We start from the raw sequence: 17,794 nt of genomic DNA on the forward strand, positions 1-17,794 counted from the left end.
GTCCAGTCAATTGGGCTTCGGGCCTTATGGCTACTTTATATATAAATACATAATACTGCTGAAAGCAAGCCTACTTTTGCTGTTATGATAAAACTCTGGGCAAGCACACCACAGTAGTTAAATTCCTTTTGTTACATTTAACATAAATAAATTAGAAATTTAGAGTTTCACATGACAAACAGCGGGATTTAATGAAACACTGTAGTCAATACTCATCCCAGTTAAAAAGCTGAGGAGTGAAGCCCATCATAAGCGTGATGCCTACCTGCTTATGAATTAAGTCCTGGTTGAGGCAGGAATTTTGCTCCTCAGTAGTAGGAGGTTCCATTTTAGAAAGCTACAAAAGTTGTCAGCTCTCCAATATCAGCAACGCACCAAGATGGCAATAATTGTTTTTAGTGCAGAAGGGCTCACAAGTACGTACGAAGTACGAGAATAATAGGTGAGTCTAGGCAGGCCAAGTTGGCAAGCCCCAACAAGAGACATGGGGAGCCAGGTTGGAAATGTTTAGGGCTGAGAGAGGAATATAGACAAATGATTACACCTTGGAATGTCCCCCGACTGGCCCAGGGATTTATTAAGGAGGGCCACCCAGGCCTGCCAACACCCCAGCTACAAAAGCTGGAAGCGGAGGTCTGGTGAGTGGGCCACTTCATCGCACCCTATTGCTGGTGAGCAGCAAGTGTAGGGCATGCACAGCACCAACTGAATTTAGCAAGCTCCCACCTTAAAACCCATCGGCTGGGAAAGGTAAATTAGACCTATAAAAATGTTTGGTATAGGCATGAGTCATTAGACCCAATGGGTTTATGCTGGTGGTTATGCTACACCCATTTGTTCTCTCAGCCAACTTCATCTAACCATATTGGCATATCCTTTCACTTGTTGCCATCACAAACCTGTCTGGCTTCCCTATAAATGCATCTGTTAATTAACCCAAAACTTCACGTAGTAACCATTTGCATATTCTAAGCAATGGCGGGTAAAGAGGATTCTTTTGAATTCCTTCCAGATTATAAACAAATCATCGTGATACAAAAGCAAAATATTAGGAATTCTGGAAATCTGAAGCAGAGACCAGAACTGCTAGAAGATCTCAGCAGTTTATGAAGTATTTGTAAAACATGACCAAAGTTAATATTTCAGGTTGATGTTCTTTCATCAGAGAAGTCATGATGCAACATGTTTTCAGCAAGTGAGTGAACGAGAAGAGGAGGGAACTAAAAAAAGGTTCATGATCGAGTGGATGGCAGGAGAAATAGTTTACGGGCAAGGCAAAAGGAGATGGCAGAAGCTTTGATGAGCCCTCATGTCAAATCCCCAAAAGCAAAAATATTTTCTCCAGGATGCTGTGGTGCTGTTCGCTGAGTTGGAAGTTTTTGTTGCAAATGTTTCGTCCCCTGTCTCGGTGACATCCTCAGTGCTTGGGAGCCTCCTGTGAAACGGTTCTGTGGTGTTTCCTCCGGCATTTATAGTGGCCTGTCCCCGCCGCTTCCGGTTGTCAGTTTCAGCTGTCCGCTGTAGTGGCCAGTATATTGGGTCCAGGTCGATGTGTTTGTTGATGGAGTTTGTGGATGAGTGCCATGCTTCTAGGAATTCCTTGGCTGTTCTTTGTTTGGCTTGCCCTATAATGGTAGTGTTGTCCCAATCGAATTCACGTTGCTTGTCGTCTAAGTCTGCGCAGACGACAAGCAACATGAATTCGACTGGGACAACACTACCATTATAGGGCAAGCCAAACAAAGAACAGCCAGGGAATTCCTAGAAGCATGGCACTCATCCACAAACTCCATCAACAAACACATTGACCTGGACCCAATATACCAGCCACTACAGCGGACAGCTGAAACTGACAACCGGAAGCGGCAAGGACAGGCCACTATAAATGCCGGAGGAAACACCACAGAAGCGCTTCACAGGAGGCTCCCAAGCACTGAGGATGTCACCTAGACAGGGGACGAAACGTTTGCAACAAAAACTTCCAGCTCGGAGAACAGAACCACAGCAACAAGCACCCGAGCTACAAATCTTCTCACAAACTTTCTCCAGGATTATCCGACCAAATCTGTTCAGAATTTTATACAAAGTAACAGTTGAAGGCTTACATTTTCACATATGTGAAAAAGAAGACTTCTCACATGTTCAGTTTCTTCAGACAGCTCAAATCTTCTCTATTTTGGTATAATTATTGTAAACCAATTTTGCACCTCCCATAATGCTCCAATATATATTTTCATAGTAAATTGAGCAGAACTGGTGTACAAGTTTATAATGTTGTAATTTTCAAGATACATAACTGCCAAGCAATGACCACATCTAACAGAAGAGAGAATCTACCCATTGCCCGTTGACATTCAATGGTAGCACATTATTAAATCTCCACTCTCAGTTACTGATCAGAAGTTGAACTGGACTAGCCACATAAATACTGTGGCTACAAAAGCAGGTCAGAATATAGGACTCCTATCATGACTAACTTACCTCCTGAACCCTCAAAGCTTACCCACCATCTACAAGGCAAAAGTCGAGAGTGTGGTGAAATATTCCTCATTTGCCTTCATGAGCGCAACTCCAGCAACACTCAACAGCCTGATATTATCCAGTGAGAAATTACCACTAGATTAACACCACCTCCACAAACATGCCCTTCAGCACCAATGCTCAATCACAGCAGAGTACTATCTAAAAATGTACTGCAGAGAATCACCAAGGCTTCTTAAGTTGCACTTTCCAAACCCATGACCACCACCATTGAAAAGGACAAGGGCAGCAGATACATGGAAAACCATCACCTGCAAGTTCTCTCCAAGCCACTCACCATCCTGACTTGGAAATACATTACGCTCCTTTCGTATCAATAGGTCCTGAAACACACTCTCTAATGGCATTGTGAGGCTACATACAGCAAATGGCCTGCAGAGGCTAAAAAAAGGCAATTTACTATCAACAGCTCAAGGGCAAACAGGAGTGGGAAGTACATGCTAACCCAGAGGCTGCGACATTGCCTGAATGAATGAATGATATTAAAAAAAGCTACTGCATGCTTACTCAAAAGTATCAGGATTAAGTCCAAGGGAAAACAGTGTGCTAGCTTCTTCTGCGATTTCTGTATTTTTCTTAAAAAGTTTCCAAATATTTTTTGAAAGTAAAAATAAAAGATCTGAGTGTTTTAAAGTGCTTGTTGCAGAGTGGCATCAATAGAATGTGATGCACAGAGAGCAGCTCTATTACCCAGAGCTCAATGATATAGGACCAACGTTCAGATGTACTCACATATTCAACAATGACTTAAATTAAATAGTGATTCTAGCCAGCAAATAAAGTTCAAACTTACTAGATGTGTGTGACAGGAAACACTTTTATACAGCATTGACTGTGAGGCCGGAGAAAGCCAAAAATCATATACTCTTACCAAAGTCATAACGATAGAAGTTCCAACTTTCATACTGTCCACTCTGGTGATCCTGAAGGCCTTTCTCACCATATTTATCATACTTTTTTCGAAGATCCTCATCTTTTAAAACTTCGTATGCTCTATTTATTTTCAAAAAGTTGTCATGTGCTTCTGGATTATTCTGATAAAACAAGAAGGTGTCAGATATTCAAATTGGTCAATCATGTTGGGTCAATTTTGAGAAATGTGTTAAGAATTTCGTTGTTCAATATGTTTGTTGTGGAGAGCTTAAACATTTAATAGCAAAAGACTAGCTATCCTAGATTCATGCATTGAAATACTTTTATTTTAATCAATCATCATATTTGATGAAATAACTGGTTAACTTCCTCTAGTGACAAGCACAAAGTAAAAACAAAATCAGTATTTTTGACCCCCTCCAGAGAGGGAATGAGTATTCATAAAATATAAATAATTGGCCTTCCCATACATCTCCCACATTACAGTGTATAGGGGAAAAGGACTGACAGTCCACCCGACCTTAGACATACAAAGGTTCTTAAGTGGTCAATTAATATGGTCTCATATGTCAGTTTTCACTGTTCAGGTGTGTGTGTGTGTGTGTGTGTGTGTGTGGTTGTAATTCTCTTTTCTGTCTACTCATTGGAGGCAAAACTCCCATTCCTTTTCCAACTCAGCCCATGCACAAACCCAACTTCGAGCAAGGGCTTTCAAGGTATTTAGTCATTCCTCAGGGACTGCCTGTGACCCCAGAAATGGGTCATTTCTGGATCCTGAAACAGTTGGGCCGATAGATCTGCTGAGCAAATCACATTGGCTGCAAACTGCCTTGGGACGGCTTCTTCCTGAACAGGAAGTGTAACAAGCAAGGTTGCCTCCATTGTAATTTGGTTATAGAGCAACCAGTTTTCTGGTGGAGAATCTGACCAAAAAAAAAATTCTCTTTACTGTGAATATGACATGTTGTAAAATCCTGCCCATTAAATGTGTATAATATTGGGATAATTTCTTCATTCTATATGTATTTCCAATATAATTATTTTTATAGGAAGGATGTTGTGAAACTTTAAAGAATTCAAAAAAGATTTACAATTATGTTGCCGGGTTCAAGCTATAACGAGGGGTTGAATAGGATGGGGCTATTTTCACTAGAGGGTCGGGGGCTGAGTAGTGATCTTATAGAAGGTTATAAGGTCATGAGGGGCATAGATAGGATGAATAGACAAGGTAGTCTTTTTCCCAGGATAGCAGAGTCCAAAACTCAAGGGCATAGGTTTACAGTGAGAGGGGAAAAATTTAAAAGGGACCTTAGGGGCAACTTTTTCATGCAAAGGGTGGTGTGTGTATGGAATGAGCTGACACAGGAAGTCGTGGAGGCTGGCACAATTACAACATTTTAAAGACATCTGGGATGGGTACATGAAGAGGTAGAGTTCATAGGTATATGGGCCAAATGTTGGCCTGGACGCATTGGACTGAAGGGTCTGCTTCCGTGCTGCACTGCTCTAGGTTTCTAATCACTTAAATAAAAGAGGGAAGTATCTGTCAAGAGAATGGTTTTAATGACTGCAGTTGTGAGGGTGCACACCCAGCAACAGATATGGATTAGACAATCCTAGTTTATGGTAGCATCCTTGCAGACTGCACTACCTTTTTTTAAAAACCAATGCATCATTAGGCTTTGCTGGTTTTGCAGGAAGCTATAGTTAGCAACTCTTGATAAGAGATTGAAAATTAAGTTAATGATGAGAGATTTTCCCTTTTTAAATTACAATTTTTCCCAGAACTGTGGCATCAGCACCTGCCATTAACTTCACTGTTACATTGATAATTCCATTCAAACTGCCAATTTCTTTAAGTTGAACCTGGCCATATAAAACCTGTACACCCAGTCTGACCAGTTTTGAATTTCACATCATTCAAAGGTTCAATGTCTTCCAAGTTTTTTTAAGCCTCTATTAGCTGCAATTCAGCTGTTCCCAGGTATTCCCCTGCACCAAATTCCAGTCATCCCATTGCTGCCAATAAGGGCTTGGGTGTTCCCTACTGAATTTAACATCATTTAAATTTTGTCCATAGCTGCACCCCATCGTAAATTTGCAACTTCGTGCAGTTTCAAGCACCCTTCAAGCTTCAACTTACCATGCTTTGACGTTTTGTCCATGCCCCTCTTTTCATCTCACCATTAATACTGAATTTTTCAACAGTCTCAGCCCTACTTATATGAATTTCATTGTGAACTCTTTCAGTTGCTCTCCAGGTTTTTAAAAAATTACTTAAAGCCTACCTTTTCAACTATTCTAACCCCACCTTAAAGAATTCCACTTCTTATTTCCTCATTTGTAAACCACCATGAACCAACTAAAAAAAATGTCTTGATATAAATAAATACATTTGCTTTCTGGGCTATGATGTCCTTTAGAGTAAGTGCAAAAAGTTTCCTATACCACAGCAATGTGTTGCTATTGTCAGACAGCCATATGCAGTAGCCTCAGCACTTCCTGAAGAGAGCAAGGAGGATTATAGATTAAACAAGATTTGAAGACAACCATTTCAAAGTTTAATGTGAGTTTCAGAATACATGTTCCAAATAGATTGTACAGCAAACCCAATAAGCATCAGCTGATACTTGCACTCAAACAATTCATGTAACAGTTGTTAGTCCAATGTACTGTATCATGTGCAAATATAATTTCAATAACTTTCATTTTTAATTCCTGGATATATTTGGTAGATAGGAGGGAAAAAAAGAAAATATTAAGTGCTTTTTCCTTTCAATGCCTCCTCTTTGAGAGTGCACGGTGAATGTATCCTACTGCCTAATTCAGTGCTCACTCGAGGTGTTAACGGAGAAGGGAAAGAAGTGAGCTGACTGGCGAACAATCTCAGCGGCTTCAACGATTTAGGTGATTCTTTGACTCCTCCAGCAAGGTCATACCATGGTCCAGCAACTGCTAGCTTGACATCTGATGCTGTGTTGGCTAGCTAGGTCTAGATTCTGGCCTAAAGAGGAATTGGACAGTGAGATGGTGTGGATGTGTGTCCTTTGAGAGATTGGTCCCTCAGTGTCTACTCTTAATGTGCCCTGCTGCTGAGCATTCCCACAGTATATTTTGTAAACTACGCGGATATGGATGGAATGCTGTAAAGACATGTCTGAATCTCTACAAATTCCACCAAGAATGGGAGACAGCAGACTCATTGATAATGGTGCCCAAAGTCTCTATAAAAGCACCTATTGTGTGGACTTAGCTGCAGGTAAAATCCTGCAGTTAATACGTGCATTAGGTACAAGGCAGTTCTGTGAAGTTATAACACCCCTACGCAAATACATCGAATGGATTCTTTTAATAACTGATAAGCTCAATGCAAAGTGTCTCTTGAAATGCAAGTGCTCAAAGATGGATGTACCAGTTTCTAAACTCAGCATGTTGTTTAGCTTGGTTGCTGCTTTTATTCTCACTCAAAAATTTATATTCATCAGAACAAATACTTGTGCTAAATGCTGCAAGCTAACATGCATACATAGAGATATTTGCTTGCAGATGGTGGCACTTCATGGACAACTTTAGAAATACAGTAGATATAAATACCACAAGGATATCAACATAATCCTTTCAATAAAATGTGGCTGAGCAGTCAATACAGGTAGCCCCAAATATCCAAAATTACAGTGTTCCCAGGAAACCTTTCGTAAGCTGAAATTGTCATAAAGTGAAGGTGCATGGTGTACATGGGAAAAAGTATTGCCATTTTTTGTCTAAGAGAAAATCCTCTTCAGATTCGCAAAAACAGGTACTAATTATAGGTTTTTCGTGAAAGTGAAATTGCTTAAAGCAAACGTTCGAAAAACACGAGATACCTGTATATTGCTAATGACTCAACATATTTTAGTTTGAAAGATTAGGAGCTAGATTTCCCTCCAGGTTGGTGAATATCTGGCTTGCTGTACAGAGGCTGTCTCCAGTACGAAAACTGAACTCTGCAATAGGAACCTGGGATTCCAGTTCAAATCCTTTTACTAACTTCATTTGGACTTTTATAGTAGGTAACGTTATTTGCTACGGGGGCCCTGGCGGACCGCTCAAAATAGAACTGGAGCCATCTCTATCTGCTTCCAACCACGTGCCCACAATCATTCCATTGGGTTGAAATCCAGATCTAAGAAAAGAATCAGATATAGCAATGATGGTAATATGCAAACGTAGAATAAACAATGCATATACCTCTGAAGTTAACTAATTTCAATAATGCTCAAACTGCTTTTTAATGGTCCCACTTTATCTTAAAAGTTGAATTGGCATATCAGCATGCAATTATTGGTAGAAATATTTTAAAATCTTTTTAAAGAAGTGTTTCATATCAATGGATGGTTTCTCTGGGAAATGACTTAAGAGTGGTGGAGGCTAGTACCTCAATAACATTAAAAAGCATCTGGATGGGTATATGAACAGGAAGGGCTTAGAGGAATATGAGCCAAATGCTGGCAAATGGGTCTAGATTAATTTAGGATATCTGGTTAACATGGATGAGTTGGACCGAAGGGTCTGTTCCCATGCTGTACATCTCTAGGACTCTATGATTACTGGCCAGAGAATCACCTGTGAGTGCTCCTGCACGGTTATGTTTGGCATCTCAAAGGGTTTATACAAACTAGAAAGGCCAAAGTTATTACTTTGAAGCCCTAGCACATGAAGCTGAATCAGACTATTCAAAACATTCATGTCATATTTGACGAGGATGAGTTTCCAATCACATAGCCACAAATGGTTACCTATTTTCACCTCTAAAGATCACCCTTCTCCACACCTTCCTCAGATGGCCTTCTTTTGTCCTTAACCTGGGTCTCACTACCCCTTGATGACTGTTCCAATATGGTCCTGACCAGCTGCCTATTTGTCAACCTCAAACTTGAGATCATCTAAAAAATCTACCTGTGGTATATTAACTCAAAACAAAAAAGATCTTGTTCATACTTGAGCAGTGTAGTTGCTGTCTTACACTGACACTTGTAGTATGGCAATGCCTCAACTTTAAAATCTTCAACCTTGTATTCAAGTCCCTGCCTGTCTTAACTTCATTTAGCTAAAACCCTTTGAGATCTCTGAACTTCAATTTATGCATCCTCTCTAGTTTAGATCAATCTATCACTGGTAGCCATATTTTCAAATGCTTAGGTGCTAAACTCAGATTCTTCTCCACCTCTTTAGCTTCCTTTAAGTCAAAATTAACATCTTATTTTGTCATATAATTCAATACACTACTAGGTGTTAAATTTTGCTTGATAACAATCTTACATAACACATGGTGGATGTTTTATGCTTTTAGCAGTATTACACAAAAGCAGTTTCAAAGAGGAGCCATATTGGACATGAAACATTAACTTTGAAAGTATCTGTGGTTAGAGAAAACAAAACGTGGAGTATCTCTATAGCTATAGAAGTTATTGTTGAATGTGTTTCCTTGCTGATGTTGCCAGAAAAGCTAAACATTGTCAAATTACCATCCTGGCTACAATTTTACTTTCTCCCACTGTTTGGTTGGGGGATACATGCCATAAAATTCTTTGCGTGTCCTCAGTCATCAACTTCCTTCAAATATTTTCCCTTTCCTACCATGCACTGAATTAAACAAATTCCCTTAATATGTTCTGATCTGAGGTGCTTTTATCTGAACAATATCTATTCCCAAGCTGCAATCTTCTGAGAAAGGTGCTCCTCTAGCCCAGAGATGACAATGGTCATTCATTGCACTTCTCTCAGCATCACCTCCCTGGTCTCTTAACTGCATCAACCCATGCTTCAATATAATTTTATTCAATATGATCTTATTCTCTGAACGTCCAGTTTTGAAACTAGCATATTTTCTGGCAACTTGTGAGAGCAGTGCCAAATAAATTATATATTTCAGATTTGGAAAACTTCCAAAGTTTTTGGATGCTTCTAACGTAATGGAGCAGTCACATACATTACTAATGCTCAAACTCCACCTTGCAGTTGGCTTGTAATCACTTTTTAAATTCCGTCACTATAGGCTCAGCTGACTGAGGAATTTAGTATAAGGGATTACAACTTCTGGCAAAGTGCAAGTGCATCGAGGAGGAGGGCTTCTCTGTTCATCTAGCATGACAGATTCAATATTTGTGTGCATGGTATAAACTATTTCAAAATCACCGAGAAGTGTGAAAGCAATTCTGAATATCCACAATCCTGGATGGTCCCTTCAAGCACATACAAATTCCTTTACAAATTTTAAATTAAAAATTTATTTGCTCATTTATGAGTGAGAGTGGGCAATATCCTTGATACTTAGAATATATTAACTATTAAAGTCTTTGCTCTAAAATGATTTTTTTTCATAAAACTTGTCTTTTTTTGTTACCTCTCTCCACCTGCAAAAAGCCTTTTAAGGCATTGTTGTACTGAACAACTACAGAAAAGCTGCAAAGGAATAAAATCAGAAGAGATGACCCAGCATCAACCTAGGTAAAGCACCATACCCTGCCCAAATCAGCCCATCAGTAACATTTTGGATCTGTACTAAAATTCGGAGAGTTGCCCTGCAGACGAGCCTCACAGAAAAGCCTGATATGGCTATACTGATTAAATCATACCTTCTAGATAATGTGGAGAAGGTGAGGACTGCAGATACTGGAGAGTCAGAGTCAAAAAGCACAGCAGGTCAGGCAGCATCTGAGGAGCAGGAGAGTTGACGTTTTGAAGATAAGCCCTTCTTGATGAAGGGCTTATGCCCAAAACATCGATTCTCTTGCTCCTTGAATGCTGTCTGACCTGCTCTACTTTTCCAACACCACAATTTTCGACTCTTCTAGATAATGTCCCGAATAGCTCCATCACCACCTCTGGGCATATCAACTCCAGTAGAACATCCACCAGGGTGGCAGCACATTGTTATTCAGTCAAGAAGGAGCTGCCTTGAGAAACCTCAACATTGTCTCTGGACCCAATGCTGTCTCATGGCAGGAGGGCAAACAGGAGCAAGAAAATCTCCTGCTAATTACTACCTAACATCCTCCCGCAGCTGATGCATCAGTGTTCCTCAGTGTTGAACATGAGATGGATAGTGAATGGAAGGTGAAGAAGAGTGGCTTGAGAACATTAGAGACATGTCAGAGAAGGATATACAAGTCAGACCCAGCCTATGCAGTTGGGCGAGGGAACATAAAGGTGAAAAGCCTACTTGACCTTGCTCTCATCAAATGCATGTTTAGAACAGTATTATTGGAGGAGTGACCACTGGACAATATATATGTGGAGACAAAGGTCCACCTTCACAAGAAAGATGCTGCATATCACTTTCTATCATTGTCGTAAAATAGGACAGAGTCATAATAGATTGTATCTGTAAATAAAGTCTTTCCAGTCTGTTCTGTGTTAGGACTGATTAAAGTAAAGAGAGAATTGTGTAGAGGTCATGTGACCTGCTTTAAATTCTGCTTGACAACAAGCCTGGGTGATTTGCTTGCTATGGGGTTAGTGAGGCCCATTTTATATATTGTGAAGGTGGTCTAAGATGACATGGCGGTCTAAGATGACATGGCATCTATGATGGCCCTGGATTGATTGTTAATCTCTCAAGGCACTGACAGGTATTGGAATGTTAGGTTTTGTAAATGGCTGCGTATCATTATTTCATTTCAAGATAAAAATGGAATTGAGGGTCTACTTAATGGTTAATTAGCATTTCTATCTGGACACAAGGCCTGTGGGATTCACAATGCTATAGAGATGGGCTTTGACAGTGGAAGAATTCATAGCAACTAACACAGCAATGGAGTTCTAAAGTTTTTTTGGAAAAAAAAAATCCCTAAATCTCTTAGGCAAGTTAATCTACAAGAATCTGTGAGAGCCAGCACGACAGAGAAAGGTACACAACCAATCTGCATAGTTACCAAACAGAATGCTGGTGGGAGTTTACACTCAGGTTAAAGAGACCAGGTTTGAGAGGACAAACAAGGCTGGAGGATTCAACTAGAACATAGAACAAAGAAAATTACAGCACAGGAACAAGCCCTTTGGACCTCCAAGCCTGCACCGATCCAGATGCTTTATCTGGACATGTCACCTATTTTCTAAGGATCTTTATCCCTCTGCTCCCTGCCCACTCATGTATCTGTCTAGATGAATCTTAAATGATGCTATCGTGCTCACCTCTAACCACCTCCACTGGCAATGTGTTCCAGGAACTCACCACCCATTGTATAAAGAACTTTCCATGCGGATCTCCCTTAAACTTTTCCCCTCTCACTTTGAACTCGTGACCACTAGTAATTGAGTCCCCCACTCTGGATTTAGCCAGAAGGAAAAGATTTCCAGAGTACACCTCATTGTGCAGGTCAGTTAGAGAATTAGAAGTTTTCTGTTTGTCAAATAAAAAACAAAGCAAGCTAAGAACAGCTTCTGGCTAGTTTCTGGAGAATGAAGTGTCCATTTAAGGGACTGAGTAAAGTATAATTGCAGGGAGATTTTTTTTTGTCATGTTTTAGATTAAATGGGGAATCATTCCTGTTGTCTACAGAACAGCCTGCATACCACACAGTGTTTAGATAAAGTTACTTTTGTCTTGTTTATTACAGACGTCTTAAAACATGAAATTTTGTTGCACAAATCTGCTCAGTTGATTGCTGGAATTGAAATAATTTTTAAAAAGGCACAAATCTCCAGGGATCATAAGCTGTAGCAGTGCAAAACAAGGTAAAGAGGTACAGTGGGCCAATCAGCAACAGCAGAATTGAAAGACAAATGTAAGTCAATAAATAATGGTTTATGAAAAGGTATAAACAAAAAGGTTTGGGTGATTTTAAATCTTCAAAAATTGCACAAACCAAATTGACACTAGTCCTCCTGAAGATGTGTGCAGTGTCATTTGGGGTAGTTGCTTAGAACAACTTGTGCTGAAACTAACCAGGACATAAACTACTTTAGCCTGGAAATTTTTAGATTAGATTACTTAGTGTGGAAACAGGCCCTTCGGCCCAACAAGTCCACACCGACCCAAGCGCAACCCACCCATTCCCCTACATTTACCCCTTTACCTAACACTACGGGCAATTTAGCATGGCCAATTCACCTAACCTGCACATCTTTGGACTGTGGGAGGAAACCAGAGCACCCGGAGGAAACCCACGCAGACACTGGGAGAATGTACAAACTCCACACAGTCAGTCAAGTCGCCTGAGTCGGGAATTGAACCCGGGTCTCTAATGTGTAATTAGATAGGTTTAATTAACAGTCAAGAGTGTAGTGCTGGAAAAGCAGAGCAGGTCAGGCAGCATCCGAGGAGCAGGAGACTCAACACTTTGGGCATAAGTCCTTCACCAGGTGTAAGGCTTGTGGGCCCGGGGGGTTAAGAGATAAATGGGAGGGGAAGGTAACTGAGAATGCAATAGGTAGATGAAGGTGGGGCAGAAGGTGATAGGTCGGACAGAGGATGGAGCAGGTGGATGGGAAAGACGATGGACATGCCGAGTGGAGGCTTGGGACTGGGATAAGGTGGGGGGGGGGGGGGGGGGGGGGGGGAGGAGAAATGAGGAAACTGGTGACATCCACATTAATCCCATGTGGTTGCAGGGTCCCAAGGTGGAAGATTAGGCATTCTTCCTTCCGGCATTGGGTGGTTAGGGTTTGGTGATGGAGGAGGCTCAAGACATAGTCTCCTCTACATTGGGAAGACAGGACGCCAATTTGCAGATAGTTTCAGAGAACATTTCTGGGACACCCGCACCAACAAAGCCCATCACCCTGTGGGTGAACACTTCAACTCCCCCTCCCACTTCATTAAGGATATGCAGGTCCTGGACCTCCTCCATCACCAAACCCTAACCATCCAATGCCTGGAGGAAGAATGCCTCATCGTCTATCTTGGGACCCTGCAGTCCCATGGGATTAATGTGGATTTTACCAATTTCCTCATTTCCCCTTATCCCAGTCCCAAACCTCCAACTCGGCACCACCCTCTTGACCTGTCCATCGTCTTTCCCATCTATCTGTTCCACCCTCCTCTCTGACCTATCACATTCTCCTCCACCTTCATCTACCAATCGCATTCTCAATTACCTTCCCCCGCCACACCCCCCTCCCATTTATCTATCAGCCCCTGTCCCAAAAGCCTCATTCAAGATGAAGGACTTATGCCCAAAATGTCAACTCTCCTGCTCCTCAGATGCTACCTGACCTGCTTTGGACTCTGATCTCTAGCATCTGCAGTCCTCACCTTACAACATAAAACATAGAACATTACAGCGCAGTACAGGTCCTTCGGCCCTCGATGTTGCTCCGCCCTGTCATACTAATCTGAAGCCCATCCCACCTACACTACTCCATGTACGCCCATCCCACCTACACTACTCCTGTCCAGTGACGACTTAAATGCACTTAAACTTGGCGAATCTACTACCATTGCAGGCAAAGCATTCCATACACTTCCTACTCTCTGATAAAGAAGCTACCTCTAACATCTGTCTTATACCTATCTCCCCTCACTTTAAAGTTGTGCCCCCTCGTGTTTGCGGTCCCCATACTTGGAAAAAAGCTCTCCCTGTCCACCCTATCTAATGCTCTGATTATCTTGTATGTCTCTATTAAGTCACCTCTCAACCTTCTCTCTAAGAACAGCCTCAAGGCCCTCAGCCTTTTCTCGTAAGGCATTCCTTCCATACCAGGCAACATCCTAGTAAATCTCCTCTGCACCCTTTCCAAAGCTTCCACATCCTTCTTATAATGCGGTGACCAGAACTGTACACAATACTCAAGTGTGGCCGTACCAGAGTTTTGTACAGCTGCAGCATAACCTCCTGGTTCTGGAACTCAATCCCTCTATTAATAAAGGCCAAAACACTGTATGCCTTCTTAACAACCCTGTCAATCTGGGTGGCAACTTTCAGGGATCTGTAACATGGACACAGAGATCTCTCTGCTCATCTGCACTCCCAAGAATCTTACCATTAGCCCAGTACTTTGCATTCAGATTACTCCATCCAATGTGTACCACCTCACACTTGTCCACATTAAACTCCATTTGCCACCTCTCAGCCCAGCTCTGCATCCTATCTATGTCTCTCTGCAACCTACTACATCCTTAGTCACTATCCACAAATCCACCAACCTTAGTGTCGTCCGCAAATTTACTAACCCACCCTTCTAAGCCCTCATCCAGGTCATTTATAAAACTGACGAACAGCAGTGGACCCGACACCGACCCCTGCGGTACGCCGCTAGTAACTGGACACCAAGATGAACATGTTCCATCAACTACAACCTTCTGTTTTCTTTCAGCAAGCCAATTACTGATCCACATTCCCATTCCTCCGCATTTTGTACAATAGCCTACTGTGGGGAACCTTATCGAACGCCTTGCTGAAATCCATATACACCACATCAACCTGTTACTCTCATCTACCTGCTTGGTCACTTTGTCAAAAAACTCAATAAGATTCATTAGGCACGTCCTACCCTTCTCAAAACCGTGCTGACTGTCCCTGATCAGATGATTCTTTTCTAGATGGTTATAAATCCTCTCTCTTATAACCTTTTCCAACACTTTACCAACAACTGAAGTCAGACTCACTGGTCTGTAATTACCAGGGTTCTCTACTACCCTTTTTGAACAAGGGAACCACATTTGCTATCCTCCAGTCCTCAGGCAATATTCCTGGAGACAATGATGATTTGAAGATCAATGCCAAAGGCTCGGCAATCTCTTCCCTTGCTTCCCAGAGGATCCTAGGATAGATCCCATCTGGCCCAGGGGACTTGCCTATTTTCGCACTCAGCAGTATTTATAATACCTCTTCCTTGTAAACCTCAATCTCCTCTAGTCTAGATGCAAGTATCTCTGTATCTTCCTCTCCAACATTTCATTTTCTATAGCGAACACTGTCGAAAAATATTTATTTAGTGCTTTCCCTATCTCCTCTGACTCCACACACAAATTCCCACTATTATCCTTGATTGGCCCTAATTTAACTCTCGTCATTCTTTTATTCCTGACATACCTATGAAAAGCCTTAGGGTTAACCCTGATCCTATCCGCCAACTACTTCTCATGTCTCCTCCTGGCTCTTCTGAGCTCTCTTTTTAGGTCTTTCCTGACTTCCTTGTAATCCTCAAGCGCCCTAACTGAGTTTTCACATTTTGTCCTAACATAGGCCTTCTTCTTCGTCTTGACCAGGGATTCCACTTCCTTAGTAAACCATGGCTCACTCGTTCTAGATCTTCCTCCCTGCCTGACAGGTACATACTTATCTAGGACACACAGGAGCTTTTCCTTGAATAAGCTCCACATTTTTAATAAGCTCATCCCCTGCAGATTCTTTCCCCATTCTTCGCTTCCTAAATCTTTCCTAATTGCATCGTAATTTCCCTTCCCCCAGCTGTAACTCTTGCTCGGTGGAGTACACCTATCCCTTTCCTTCACTAAAGTAAACCTGACAGAATTGTGATCGCTGTCTCCAAAGTGCTCACCTACTTCCAAATCTAACAGGCTCGTTACCCAGTACTAAATCTAAAGTGGCTTCGCCCCTTGTAGGAATGTCTACATACTGTGTCAGGAAGCCCTGCTGCACACACTGGACAAAAACTGATCCATCTATGGTACTCGTACTGTAGTGATCCCAGTCAATATTTGGATAGTTGAAGTCCCCCATGACAACTATCCTGTCTCTCTCAGTCCTATCGAGAATCATCTTTGCTATCCTTTCCTCTACATCTCTGGGACTATTCGGAGGCCTAGAGAAAACTCCCAGAATGATGACTTCTCCTTTCCTGTTTCTAACCTCAGCCCATACTACCTCAGTTAACGAGTCCCCAAACATCCTTTCTACAACTGTAATATTGTCCCTGATCAACAATGCCACACCTCCCCCTCTTTTACCATCTTCTCTGTTCTTACCTTCTCCTATGATTAATTACCAATCTTACAGTGAAGGATCTGTTAGGCAAGAATGATTACAGCATGGTAGAATTTCATATTCAACTTGAGAATAACAAAGTTCAAACCTGAAATAAAGTATCTTGATGAAAAGCAATTACAATGATTCAAGTATACTAGGCAAGGAAAATAGAGTCAGAAGTAAGGCAGCAGAAAAGTAGCAGTAGATATTTAAGAAAATATTTCATAATTTGCAACAAAGATACATTGCATTGAGAAAGAGAGACTTGCAAGAAGAGATGGAAATCCTGAGATAAATAAGGAAGGATTGTATCAAATTTGAAAGAAATGGTAAACAAAAAACTGTTAATATTAGTGGTAGGTCAGAAGATTGGGAACATTTTAGAAATGACAAAAAGAAAAGTGAAATTTTAAATACAGAAAACTAGCAATTAACATAAAAACAGACAGTAAGAGCTTCTACAATATATAAAGATAAAGGGTATCTAAATGGAGTTTTGGTTGCTTACAGCATGAGACTAGGTAATTAATAATGGGAAATAAAGAAACAACAGAGGCACTGAACAAGTATTTTGCATTTGTTTTCACAACAAAGGTAGGAGAATTAAAAACAAATTTTCATCACAAGAAAAAAGTACAAGGGGAAATTAATGGCACAAAAGGTTGACAAGTCCTCTGTCAAAGTAGTGATTATAGAGATAATGGGTGCATTGATTGTAACTTCCCACATTACATAACACCCACCCTTTCCAGAGAATTACTCAATACTCTTCCAAATGAAACACCAAATGGAGGAAGCACTGAATGTGGAAAGACAACAGAACATTTCTGTGAGGGTCCATCAGCAAAAGAATGGCACAGTAGCACCACTTACTGACCAAGCTAGCCTAGTCCTAAAGGAAATAAGTTCTGCAGTGAGGGGACTAACAAACAAACCTATTTGACCTTGTCCACACTGATCTACCTGAGGCAGATGCATCCATTCATGCAAGTGTAGGCAGAAGTAAATACCCTACAGTTTTTGTGAACGGCAAAGCCTCTTCTACACATTGAGGAAAGTTGACAACAGGAGACTACAAGTCTACAAGGATTAAAATAATGTGCAAAAAATTGACAGTTGAGTTTAATGTGGCTCAGTTTGACAAGAAAATAGTATATTATTTAGACTGGAGAAAGACTGCAAAACAGCTCAAAGGTAGAAGACAGAGGGTGGTGGTGGAGGGTTGTTTTTCAGACTGGAGGCCTGTGACCAGTGGAGTGCCACAAGGATCGGTGCTGGGCCCTCTACTTTTTGTCATTTACATAAATGATTTGGATGCGAGCATAAGAGATACAGTTAGTAAGTTTGCAGATGACACCAAAATTGGAGGTATAGTGGACAGGAAGAAGGTTACCTCAGATTACAACAGGATCTTGACCAGATGGGCCAATGGGCTGAAAAGTGGCAGATGGAGTTTAATTCAGATAAAT

The 17,794-nt window shown here is 41.2% G+C and overlaps 1 protein-coding gene across 3 annotated transcripts in view; it reads right to left on the bottom strand.

Moving 5' to 3' along the window:
* dnajc10 (DnaJ (Hsp40) homolog, subfamily C, member 10) overlaps positions 1-17,794 on the bottom strand; it is a 72,976-nt gene that overhangs the window by 42,959 nt on the left and 12,223 nt on the right. For all 3 annotated transcript variants that reach the window (XM_043693459.1, XM_043693461.1, XM_043693460.1), the window contains exon 4: positions 3,413-3,575. In XM_043693459.1, the coding sequence (XP_043549394.1) occupies positions 3,413-3,575 (163 nt within the window). The remainder of the gene's footprint in view (positions 1-3,412; positions 3,576-17,794) is intronic.

Source organism: Chiloscyllium plagiosum, chromosome 7 (assembly GCF_004010195.1).
Source record: "Chiloscyllium plagiosum isolate BGI_BamShark_2017 chromosome 7, ASM401019v2, whole genome shotgun sequence".
Lineage (NCBI taxonomy): Eukaryota > Metazoa > Chordata > Chondrichthyes > Orectolobiformes > Hemiscylliidae > Chiloscyllium > Chiloscyllium plagiosum.